General features: G+C 46.0%; 2 protein-coding genes across 2 annotated transcripts; one reads left to right on the top strand and one right to left on the bottom strand.

Annotated features, from left to right (window-relative positions):
• The first annotated feature begins 2665 nt into the window (after positions 1-2665).
• Positions 2666-8720, top strand: LOC142588222 (proteasome subunit alpha type-6-like). Its single transcript, XM_075699765.1, has 7 exons — positions 2666-2818; positions 2932-3014; positions 6437-6531; positions 6593-6674; positions 6751-6906; positions 6966-7144; positions 8542-8720. The coding sequence occupies exons 2-7, from the start codon at positions 2939-2941 to the stop codon at positions 8692-8694; spliced, it is 741 nt and encodes a 246-aa protein (XP_075555880.1). The 5' UTR covers positions 2666-2818; positions 2932-2938; the 3' UTR covers positions 8695-8720.
• Positions 8721-10046: 1326 nt separating this feature from the next.
• SmD2 (small ribonucleoprotein particle protein SmD2) lies at positions 10047-12141 on the bottom strand. The gene is made up of 3 exons (XM_075699764.1): positions 11893-12141; positions 11628-11804; positions 10047-10243 (listed from the first exon to the last, which is right to left on the bottom strand). Exons 1-3 carry the CDS (start codon positions 11895-11897, stop codon positions 10069-10071), a joined length of 357 nt encoding a protein of 118 aa, XP_075555879.1. The 5' UTR covers positions 11898-12141; the 3' UTR covers positions 10047-10068.
• Positions 12142-12168: the final 27 nt, after the last annotated feature.

Here is a 12168-nt window from a genome sequence, read left to right as displayed (position 1 = left end):
TCGGAGAAACTGTACTGAATATTTTGTATCTGCTGCAGACAGTTCTAAAAAGACGCAGCTGCGCCCGCAAGGCGAAGCACCGATTGCAAAAGCAAATTAGTTACGAAATAATGATAATAACTTCATCGGCTGTATGAACTTGTATAAACATTCGCTTATTAAGTAAATTAAGCACGGAGTCACGCGCACAGTGGTAAACGTGAACACATCTCACTCGATAACCGCGGGAACTCACTGCCAAAAAGAGTGAGGAATCGCGGCAGCAGCATCTCTCGCTTCGATGTGAACGAAACGTCGAAAGCACAGCGCATATGAAGCCACCGGCAGTACGCGCCTTCTGCAAACATCGCAGATCGTTTAGAAGATGAGGCCCGCGCGGGCGCACACTTTGGCCACGTCACAGATCGCTTTCAAGATACGGCGCCCACACGGCAGTAAGCAGCAGCCACCGGAGAAGAACGCCCCCCCCCCCTCCGTCGCCTCACCACTGTGCCTCGCGCGCGACAGAAAAGGGCGTGCTTCAGCCCCACCTTCCTCGCTCGCGCATGCGAGATTGAACCACGTTCGCCGGCTCACATGCAGCATACGGCGCGCGGCGACGATCTTACAGTGGAGCTGTGAGAGCCTCGCTGGGTTTCTCTTGACGTGCGCAGCTTTGCCGAGCTGGGGGAGAGAGAGCTGTGAGAGAGTAAAAGCCAGAGAATAAAAATAGCATCGCGCAGCATAGGGACGTGGCGAGGGTGGGTGGAGCCCAGCGGGGGAGAAGGAGCGACGCGCACGCGAGCGAGGAACGCGGCCCATAGGCGTGCCCTCTCCTGTGGCGCGCGAGGCTGGGAGAGAGAGAGGCTGGGAGAGAGAGAGGCTGGGAGGGCAGGCGACGGAGGAGGGGTGTTCTTCGCCAGCGGCTGCTCCGACGCCCTCCTCGCCCACCATTCAGTACAGAGTGGAGACAACCACGGCGTCCATTACGGCGTTGGCCACGCTGGCGGACGCTGTAGTAGACCCCTTTGGCGAACGCAGTATGACCCTTTGGCGGACAGCAAAAATGCGCATGGAGTTATCGCAATAAAATGCCTTCACACCACATTGTTTACACTAGGAAGTACCCGCTATCCATATACCTATATATACTGAATATAGCTAGTGGTTACGTCATACGGAACTTCAGTGTGAAGTACCCAAAACCTTAATTAGCACTCTGCAATTTTCTTGTGCGCTAACAGACTCATGTTCAGGTCCTGCTTTTATACAGAAGAATTTCTCGCTAAACGAGTTAGTACAAATGAATGAACAGAAAAATTACGAACCATACGCGTACGCAAGAGAAATGAATTAACAGGACGAGCGCTGAACTTGCAACTTTTCGCTTGTTGTAAGTGCAGCGCTCCATCTGTCCACACAGACGCGGCGCAGTAACTACACGGTAACTATATCGTACAAGCACACTTTGTATTCGAGCACCACCCAAGGCCACTGCAAGCCAACGATGAAACCCCGTCCTCTCCCTTCCCCTACTATTTAATAAAGTTGTTTCCTCCTCACCTTTTATAATATATGTAGCCCATATATGTGCTATATAAAACACTACACAGTGAGGTGCGAACGAGTGTTCAAAACGTAAATATAATATTTACATACGCGTACCTTGCCAATCGTTCCCAAACGTACGCACGACACGGTCGTGAGCAAACGACGATCGAGAGCTTATGTTACAAGTGAAATGTTAAACCAGGCGTCATCTTTACACACGACTGGTGGAACACTGAGGTGCTTTATTGTCCTTGGAACGAATGCCACAATCAGTTAAACACAGTTCAATAAGCATGACGAACATATCATAGAACTGACATACTAACTGCCACTACGGAGGTTCGGGCTTCTTGCCTCTAGCAAGATGGCGGCCACAGGCTTCACTTTTAGAGAGCTATCTCCACTCCAGAATTCTTTATCCATAACCTCCAAGCCTAGCACGTGCAATTTGAGAAGTAACTCAAGATCAAAGCGGCGCTAGTTGTATGTTTACAAGTACGCAGTTTTGCCACTGCAGCATTTCTGACTCTACTTTTCATCCTAATCCTTGTGACGTCCTAATCCAAGACTCGCTTAAAATGGTAAAGGCTATGCTTTCGCTGGTTGGAGGCATGGAGTGTTTAATGCAAGAGTTTCACACAATAATTATTGTAGAAAGCTCTATGGTTGAAGGAGCCGAATGCGATTTGGGGAGCCGAAAATACGTCATTTTGAACGCAATCTACAATCCAGGACATGAAGGCCATAGAGTTTCCTACAACATACTGTATGATGACGGCAATATGTTTTCGGCTCGGAAGGGCCGAAACTTGGGTAAGCTCTATGAGATTCATAGCATAGCCTCCGAGGTAGCATACCCCTAAAATCCGCGCTCCATAGGGCGCCCTCTAAATTTAGAAAGCGAATCTTAAAGGCTAGGCTTTTGCTCGTTGAATTCGGCGGAAGCAATTTTGGGAGCCAGAAACATGTCAGAGACATGGGGGTTTTGGGCACCGCCTATTATTTGCCCTTCGTAACGGCTCCCTCAGAGTATACAAAAAGTGATTTTGAAGGCAATGTTTTTTGTGTACTGTAAGAGCCAAAAGCAACTGGAGACACTAAAAACGACGTCATGGACGCCATACTATAGCGTACACAAGCCGTTCACAAGCCAGAGCCAAGAACGGCAAGTTTTCCTCCCGGTTATGGACTCGTGAGAGTCCGTTCCGTAGTGTTGTGTGTTCCTGCGTCCCAAGGAACTTTTCGTACTGTGAGTGCTACCAGCTACGCTTTTAAGGAAGGCCCAGTGGTAAGTGGTGATCAGGATGCCTAGGTTGTAGTTACACTAGTAAACCTCCTTTCGTGGCTAGTTGTGCGCGGGGAATTGCGATGACTTGTGGCCCTCGAAATGCTCAATTGCAGCGTCATCATGGCACGGGGAACGAGCGCCGGGTTTGACCGTCACATCACAATCTTCTCTCCCGAAGGAAGGCTGTACCAAGTAGGTGTGTAGACAACCACTCTATTTGCAATTGTTCCCGTCGGTAAGCGCCGAAACTGGACATTCTCTTCGAGCAGGGCTGGCAAGTTGCTCCCTGAAGACATATTTACGCCCTTTGGGGCATACGTTGTCCCCAAACAGTAGTCATCTATCTTGCGTGCATTTATTTTCATTTAAACACTGCCACCTTCATGTCAGGAACGCTACGCACCGCTGATGCGCACATGCTGTTCGTTAGCTGAAAGTGCCTTACAATAATGAAAAAACAAATAAATAAAACCCCGCTAACTAGATGACGATTGTTTGGCGTCAAGTGCAGATTATTACCCTAAATCAGCCAGCCACTGATCAGAGCGAGCAAGCAGGAGGCAGCGATGCTCAAGGGACGACGCTTCTACGGTGGCGCAGGAGACAATACGTGTGTTATGCGGATGTCGCACGGTGCACTGTCGATCGTGATCGAGCCCGATGGAGATCATAGTTCTCGATTGCGATTGGATCATTTGCGCAAGATCTGGAAGGAAACCAGTGGCGGTCGAGCAATGCGATCCCTATAGGGCTCTATCGCTGTCGAAAGTGACCGTGACACGCCAGAGAACACTGCCGCACCTAATCCTATGGTAAAGAAGTACTGACAAGGAAAAATGTCTGCCCCACTTTTTTTTCTTTACGGAGTAGCGGTTAATTGTGCAATGAGAGTACGTGTCACTGTTAAAGAGTGCTTACTGTGCAGGTTCCTTAAAATGCAAACATACTTGATATGGGAGAATGAGAATAAAAGACAGATCGTGTGTTTACACTTATACTAAAGCTATATTATTCCTCTAATGGGCAGCACCAAACATGTGCATAGACAATGGACACCTCAAACATAAAACAGGAAACGGTCCTTCAACTAAGTCAGAGAGAGAGCCAAGAGCTGCACATTACCTTGTCTCAGCGGGGCTCTTCAGTTTATCATCCTGGACTGCTTGAGGCTGTGCTTTTCTTTCAGCCAATGAGCATTGCGTATGCAGTGTCTCAAGCAGTCCTGGACAGTCCGGAATGACAGATTGTAATAGAGACCCAGTCCATTGTTTTGGGGAGGTTCTAGGGGCAGCGTTGTACAGGAGACAAGTGTCCGCGATGGAAGATGTGGTCCCACCTGATACAGGTTGCAAGGTGCATGCTTAGCACCCAAGTTAAATCCACCGGAATACACAAGGGGAGCTGAGAGACTGCACTCTGTGCCCTACTGAATGGCCCAAAGACATACACTAGCTGGGTGTACAGGTGTGGGCCCTGGGAATATTTCACTGGCAGAAGCCCAGACCTGTAGTCCAACGAACTGCTGTTTCTGCCAATATGAAATTCCTTGCCGGCCTTTTCACCGTAATAGTGCCGTTGTTTCATTACAGGCTTGCATCACAAGGATATCTGTGGTTCTCCCCCCCCCCCCAACCTTTTCTCCGGGTTTTCTATACTGTCACTTGAGAATGCTCTTGCCTTCACCATTGTCTCGTTTGTGATGGTAGCTAGTACACTTCATGACAGTATGAACTCAAGTGCAAAACAACTGAAAGTTGGTAACTGCCAGTGTTGGATCTGAAGTCTCAAGTATAAACCCCACGCAAGCGATCTTGCACGTGACAGTGACAAGCGATGTGATGGAGATGGCTGTCGCGAACGCTCGTCGCCTACAAGTCGTACCCCACGCGAACGACAATTTTGAGCAACGTGTCCTCAGTGTTGCCAGTATGAGGGCAGCAACATATGTGCTGAAACTAGTGTGATGCATGCTTTATTAATTTAAGTTGATGTATTTTACTGTAAAATGAAGCATAAGATATTTCTTAGGGTCTTGGTTCTTAACCTTGCACGTATAAAAATTCAATCATTTGCTCCTTTCATGCGACAATCGGTATTATTTGAGTTATGTACATCCAGTTCTGGCTTCCTGCTATTGGCTAGTCGCTCATAGCACTTCCAGGCGACACGCGACGAATTCTAGGTTTGCAGAACCGAGCGATCTGTTCAAGTGATGGCCTGATCCGTCGCTCATCGCTGTCATGCACAAAATCGCTCTCATGGTGTTTTAGCCTTCATTGATCACTAGATACAAAGGGAAAGACCACATAGATCATCATCAGCTGCAAAAGACGAAACTGTTTCTCAGTACTCCGATAGGCGATTATCTAGTACAACTTTTTATTGATTTGCTCCAAACCTACTTTGCATGCCTATAGTGGCAGAAAGCTTTGTTCTCAGCCTGTGGTGTGCCATTGCTTAGAAAAATCATATTTTGTTGCCTTTGTTTTGCATGACAGCACTATTACATAGAATGTCTGTGCACTGCTGCATGGGAAGCCAATCAGATTGCTTGACCTGTTTAAGGATATGGGCTCATTCTACGATTTTACAAATGTTTCGTCAAGTTTTACAGAAAATAAATTTGTCTCGCGAGAAACTCGTCGGTCTCATACCCTTGAGAGTCTTCTCATTGTGAAATGAGCATCTTTATTCAGACAAGGGCACAAAGCAGGCGAAATCACCACCAACAAAATTGCTGAAATAGCCACTGTGATCTGAAACACATCGCTCGACAGTTTGTGCTGTTCCACATATGCTTGTATGCTGTGTCTAAAAATCAATTATCGTTATACGCTTATGTATCCCACAAAAGGTGTGTGCTCAGTACAAATTGATAACTAAGTATATTCTATTCCATGTCTCCCCCTTTCGGTGTTATGTCCGAGTGGTCCTTTGAATTTTCAATGTTGACAGATTGGCCAGTATGCTTATTTATGAGCTAATCATTTTATGTTAGATAAGCAAAGGTGGGTGAAAAAACACAGGGCAGCGTCCTTGTGACCGTTCGATAAATGCAACTTTTGAAATCAGTTTCTAAGTTACATGGCTTATGTAGGTTCCTTAATCTAGGCCTTAGTGTGGAGCTGTCTTGCTGATTGCATTCAAACATACTTGAGCCTCCCTTCATTAGCAAGTGCAAAAAGATGTGCAATGCCTTGCTTGGGCCCATAGTTGAGATGGCCAGCCCTGCAATGAATCTGGGTGCTTTGGCTATTTGGTTACTTATCTTGAGACAGCAGTGGCACAAATGTATGAAAGGATGCATTAACGGTCTTTTTGTGTACGTTATCTACATTATTTTAGTGCTCTTCCTGTATCTACTGATCTGAGAAAGCTATTCGCACTTTTTATTTGCTACCTTTAATTAAGCAGCAGCTGTGCACAGCGACAAAGCTTGTGCTTATCACCCGTGGCACCGGTAAAGGCAGAACTAAGCAAGCCAAATGATCAGAGTTATGTCCCAGAAGTATGTCACACATTCTTTGAGGCATGGAATGAACTGCTTTCCAGTCCGTCGAATAAAGATGGGCACATTGCATGGTGTTCAGCATCCAAAATGCAATTATGACCACGCAGAGTATGCATTCAAGGCCATCAACCAGGGAGCTCTTACATCTATCGGAGTCAAGGGTGTTGACACAGCCGTGGTGGTCACACAGAAGAAAGTGCCGGTACGTGGCTTCACACAATCCTTGCAGCTTGAACGGTATAAGCATAGTCTTTGTTTACCAGGACAAGCTGCTGGAGCCAACCAGCGTGACTCACCTGTACCAGCTGACTGAGGGAATTGGTTGCGTCATGACAGGAGTGGTGGGTGAGTCCCAGGGGCCTTTGTCGTCAGTGCCACTTGGTGCTGCAACATTATGAGTATTTTGCTCTGTGTTGTGCAGCTGATGGCCAGTCCCAGGTGCAGCGCGCCCGTTATGAGGCAGCCAACTGGAAACACAAGTACGGCTATCCAATCCCGGTCGAGATGCTGTGCCGTCGCGTGGCTGACATCTCGCAGGTGTACACGCAGAATGCTGAGATGAGACCCCTTGGTTGCAGTGAGTGCCTGCTTGCTGTGGCTGGCCGATTTGCATATTCATGGCTGGCCCCCACGCAGGTATGATGTTGGTGGCCTACGATCCTGAGCACGGGCCACAGCTCTACAAGGCGGACCCAGCAGGATACTACTGTGGCTACCGGGCCACCAGTGTTGGTGTCAAGCAGACAGAAGCCAACAGCTACCTCGAGAAAAAGTTTAAGAAGCGCCAGGACTACAACTCGAACGAGACCATACAGGTAAGACACTTCTTCCACTGCATACTTGTACTGGTTTATTTGGGATTTGATTCTTTATTTACCTGGGGAGTACCGAGTACACCAGTCTTTGGCCGCACACATGATGCTGCCACAGCTGTCCAGATGTATTCTTAAAAACGACGTATTGCTCAGAAGCGTCACCATTTACACAAATCTGCCATGTTAAAATGCACGTAGGTACTGTGCTGTGTATGTAAAGTTAAATCACAAAAAGCATCCATTATATGAAACGAGTCCACGAAATTCTTACTAATCTTTATGTCAGGCAAGGAAAGAAACAATACTGTATTGTCGGATAGTGCTAGATAGGCAGCTTTCTAAATGTGAACAAGCACGCCCCCCCCCCCCTTTTTTTCTAGTAAATTGTTGTAGGACAGCAGTACTTATGTATGCTAGCACCGTGCTAACCTGCTGCCAGTAATTGAAACTACAATGTTACCTCTGCCTGAACCACGCCATCACTTACAAAATACTGCCGTTAGAAACCGTTTGAGTTTACGAGTGACTCGAAAGATGACGCCAGTTTCATGCTTGTACTGGTGCAAATTTGGTGCAGCGCTGCAGTAATTTTTCACTGATGCAAACTTCACGGCATACTTATTTATTTTCATACTCTCAGAACCTGAGGGCATTACAGAGAGGAGTGTTCCAACAATAACTCGTTCATCGCAACTTTAAGATAGCATACCATAAGGTTTTGCAATGCAACTAGTCGACATTAGAAGAGATTCGCTGTCAGTTGTGGACCAGACATCGTAAGTGACAGTGTGAGTAGATGATGGTGCAAGGAGTTCACAGCAGGCCTATGCAGTACACAGTAAAGACCATACTGGCCAGCCATTACTTGTATCTGTGAAACTGATGGAGAGTGTGTGGCTAGCAATTTAAGATAACACCCTAGACAGCCTTGATCTTGCACGCAGCGACATTCACCTCTTCACCCACCTGAAACAATTCCTGGCAGGGCAGTGTTATGATGGTGAAATCCCTCCATCCAGGAATAGGTCAAAGCTTGGTTTCAATCACTGTCAGTGGGCTTCTATGACACAGGAATACAATATACGTATGTACGTACTTGGTACTGAAATGTGAAAAGTGCCTGAATATAATGAGCATTTCTTTTCTGATGATTGCACCTTTAACAGTTAATCGGAACAAACTTTCTGGATGCTTCTTGTATATAGCACTGCCAACTTTCATGATTTTATCGCTTTTGCTGTGTGCACAAGCAAAAATGTTCACACAACGGCAAACACTGCTGATGCCTCTACACCGTTGTGAAATTCTGTCACAGAAGCATCTGCAGCAGAGTGCGCTGTGGAGCCGACTCCTCTTTGGCAAACGTATATAAAGCCTTGTACTATCTCTGTGTGCAGCTGGCCCTGAGTGCCCTGTCAAGTGTCCTGTCAGCCGACCTGAAGCCGTCCGAGGTGGAGGTGGGCGTGGTGTCCAAGGAGCAGCCAAACTTCCGTGTGCTCACCGAGCAAGAGGTTGATGCACACTTGGTAGCCATTGCCGAGAGGGAATGACAAGTTCAATAAAAATGTCAAATTCATTATGCTATTTTTCATTCATTTGAGTGGAATATTTTCGGCAGCAAGGCGCAGGAATGCTGTCGCAATTCAGCGATTTCCACAGGTTCGAGTAAGCGCAACCATACAACATGCCTAGAATGCAGCAAAAACTAACTCTGCTTAGTGGGACAGATATAGCTGTAGCCTGCTGCTGCCACATGATGAAATCAGATCATCTTACTGCAGCCAAGACAAAAGGCTGCCAAGGCTTGAGCATCTATAGGAAACTAGATGGCAAGGAAAAATGCACTGAAAAGGCACACTCCTGTGAAGAGGTGCCTGTAAATACAAATTCTAGGCAACTGCATCAAAATGTATATAGTCTTTGCCACTGTTTTGGCAATACTCCCCAAGCAAGAATCAAGGGGATCCCAGGAACTCTGTTCTGTTGCAACCACATGAAGGTAGGTAAATGATTGGGGAAATTAAATGTTATGTTTAATGGGAAATACAGTAATAAAGTTGATTGAAAGGTAACTTACCAAAGGTAGGAGTCGAACCGGCATATTTGCTATTATGTGTGCAGTGCTTTCCTGGTTTAGCTACCATGGCGGCCATCCTTGCACACGCTTTCTTGGATGCTACAAGGTTAGCCCTGGGAGTGTAAGTGGCATACATGGACAATGTGGTGGATGCAGAACATCCAGAGAACTTTAGCAGAATGCGTTGTTGGGCAAGTTGGTTCATTGTAATTGGAAACGTTGGTTGCGCCTGACCTGTCTCCCTTCCTTGTGATTGTCTAAAAAGCGCAACCAACGTTTCCAATTAAAAATCCAGAGAACTGCAGTGTGCGAACTAGTAGAATGTCTGGTCGCATGCACAATGACTTTAATGTTTTTATCTAAAAAAAAAAAAAAAGAAGCTTGCAATACCTATGGCTCATAAAATGATGTGCTAACAATCTTCTAGCACCAGAACCATCCATGGAACTGACATCTTACATGGAGTATATGTGCTACTACTCTTCATTGCAAAATGGCTTCTCAACACACCAAGTCGGTGCTGCATAGTTGAGAAACCTGCCCATATTACACAGACATTGACACTACGGCTGACAATGCCGTTGCTACATTGGAACGCCCATGTGCGCTTTCATATCGCTCACTTTTTTAAGTGCAAGTTGGTCGTGCACCACTGCTGTTTATTTTCTCATCTAATCTGAAATTATTTCTTTGAAATGCAAGCATAGTTGCAGATGTGAGAACCATTAGTAGCTACTCTAAGTTTAGTTTTATCAAGGATGTCAACTACAGCCCACTGCTTAAACAAGCCAAACCTGTAGCAGACTGCAAAATGACGCCCCACGATACACAGCACTCGTCTCTTTATTCACGATTTGGTGGCAGCCAGTGGGTTCTTCAGGACAAGAATGACAGAGTCCCCCCGGAGGAACATTTTGGAGATGTATCGGTCCTTGTTGACGGGGTTGTTCTTCTTGGACTTTCCTGTCTTGGGAATCTCTGTCCACATCTCCTTGACATTCTCCAGCACCATGTTGCAGTGCCTGCATGATAGCATGACATGTTTAAGGCATTAAAAATGGAAGCCAAGGTAGTTCATGACTGATGGAACCGTTCAGTCACTTCTTTCGAGGAAATGCTGACCAATGAAGGTCCGGAGGATGTGTGCCTCTTCTCCAATGCAATTTTCAATTCTTGAGTTTCGACACCAAAGTACAATATGAAAAAACGTTGAGCAGAGTTCATTATTGCAGAGCAATAATCCATCGAAAACATGACGAACACAATTGAAGCCTAACCCCAACAGTCTGCCAGTCTCTTGCCTTTCGGTGCTGCACAAGCATGATTTGCCAACATTGTGGATGCAACGAATGCTCCAGTTGCACAAGGCCACCATTTACACGTACCTTGGCATTAAAAGCCAACTGCAAAAACATTTGGACCACATAAAAAGCAAAGTTTCAATCAGACAAGCTATAAAGCAGCCTCCACACGAAATTTTGCTTTGAAATATTTCTGTGATTGCTCTCACCAATTAATTTTTATAGCACAGTCCTTTAGACTATCGTTGTTGCTAAGCTAATGAGACATTATTGTTGTTCACGTCTAATTATAATTCACATCAAATTTTTTTCTCTGCAGCAATGTTTCCACGAGTAGGTGATGTCAGATGCAGCTGGTGGAATATATGATCGGGTTTAGATAAGCAGGAAATGCGTATTACTGTATGGAAAGTCACCTTTCACTAGGTCAATAAAATGAAGCAGATGAAAAGCTACCATTCAGTGCATTGCGTGGCTGAAGCGGTGGTTGTCTTTACACAGTTGCATACTTGTCTTTACAAGCTGCATACCCTCTTAAAAGCAGTGAAAGATCTCTTGAGAGGTTGAGTGGTGCTGCCTCGATAGAAGTCACGTACGACAACAAGGTATTTATTTCCTGATAACAAGGTAAATTGCATGTACCCGAGGCATTTTATCAATAAGAGTGCTAAACATACGGCCACATTATTGCGAATGAGCAAGACCGCATCGTTAATAAGTTTTTTTGCTGGGACTTCCAAGGAGTTTGATAACACGGCGTGACTGTTGAACACTGTAACTACTTTTCCAAGCATTAGGCCGCTATTCGGCGTAGTCCCTACAAAGACTTATGCATTCTGCTGGATGTGTGTGTGAAACGGAACAGAACAGAATGAGACACGAGGTGAGTTGCTAGCTTGCGCCGCAAGAAAAGTTTGAAATTCGACTGCAATAGAGTGCAATACTGGGCGAGTTGGTTGATCTTCATAGTAAAAGAAGCGCAATATAAACGGCAAGCGGCAACACAAAAAAGAGAAGTACACAGCGCCTGTCCAGCGTACCTCTCTGTCTTGTGTTGCCGTTTCCTTGGCGCTGTTTTACTATGGAAATAAAACTGCGCTCTTACCTATCAAAGGCTTTCACTCGACCTAAGAGCTTCTTGTTGTTTCTGCAATTAATGAGAACTTGAGTGTTGTTCTTTACAGACTGAGTTAACACCGAAAGGGGCCCGGTGTTGAATTCTTCCTCTTCTCTTTTCGCCAGCTCCTCCGGAGTCATTTCACTCTTAGGTTTCTGCAAAAGACTGGTGGTTGGGAGAGGAAAAACGAGATGGTAAGATCGGGCAGCTGGCTTTATGAAAATTCATGCGAATCGAAGGAAAAGGGACTTACGACATGGTGGCAGTAGATGCAGTAGTTCGAACTTCGACGATGCCCGTGAAAACGATGAGTAGGCGTAATGTAGCTCAAACGTGAGATGAAAGGCGGCTACAGTGGCAGCAGGCGAGAAACAAGAAAAAAAGAACGCATAGGCTGCGCGTTGCACTACAACCTACAGCGTCAATCTTCACAACGCATACAATGCGATCAACACACGCTACAGAACCTCGGACGCTCCCGAGAGAAAGCCGCCACAAATTTGGCTTGGCTATGGCTTAGTTATGATTT

The sequence above is a fragment of the Dermacentor variabilis genome, chromosome 7 (assembly GCF_050947875.1).
Source record: "Dermacentor variabilis isolate Ectoservices chromosome 7, ASM5094787v1, whole genome shotgun sequence".
In the NCBI taxonomy this organism is placed as follows: Eukaryota; Metazoa; Arthropoda; class Arachnida; order Ixodida; family Ixodidae; genus Dermacentor; species Dermacentor variabilis.
The sequence above is the reverse complement of the archived record's forward strand: the minus strand, read 5'-3'. Positions and strand labels throughout refer to the sequence as shown.

Bases quoted from the DNA above. Each gene is read 5' to 3' on its own strand.
- LOC142588222 (XM_075699765.1), top strand. From the start codon at position 2,939: ATGGCACGGGGAACGAGCGCCGGGTTTGACCGTCACATCACAATCTTC. The intron at 3,015-6,436 runs GTGTGTAGACAA...ATGACCACGCAG, and splicing joins AGGAAGGCTGTACCAAGTAG to AGTATGCATTCAAGGCCATC. The intron at 7,145-8,541 runs GTAAGACACTTC...CTCTGTGTGCAG, and splicing joins ACTCGAACGAGACCATACAG to CTGGCCCTGAGTGCCCTGTC.
- SmD2 (XM_075699764.1), bottom strand. The intron at 10,244-11,627 runs GTAAGAGCGCAG...GCTATCATGCAG, and splicing joins CGAGTGAAAGCCTTTGATAG to GCACTGCAACATGGTGCTGG.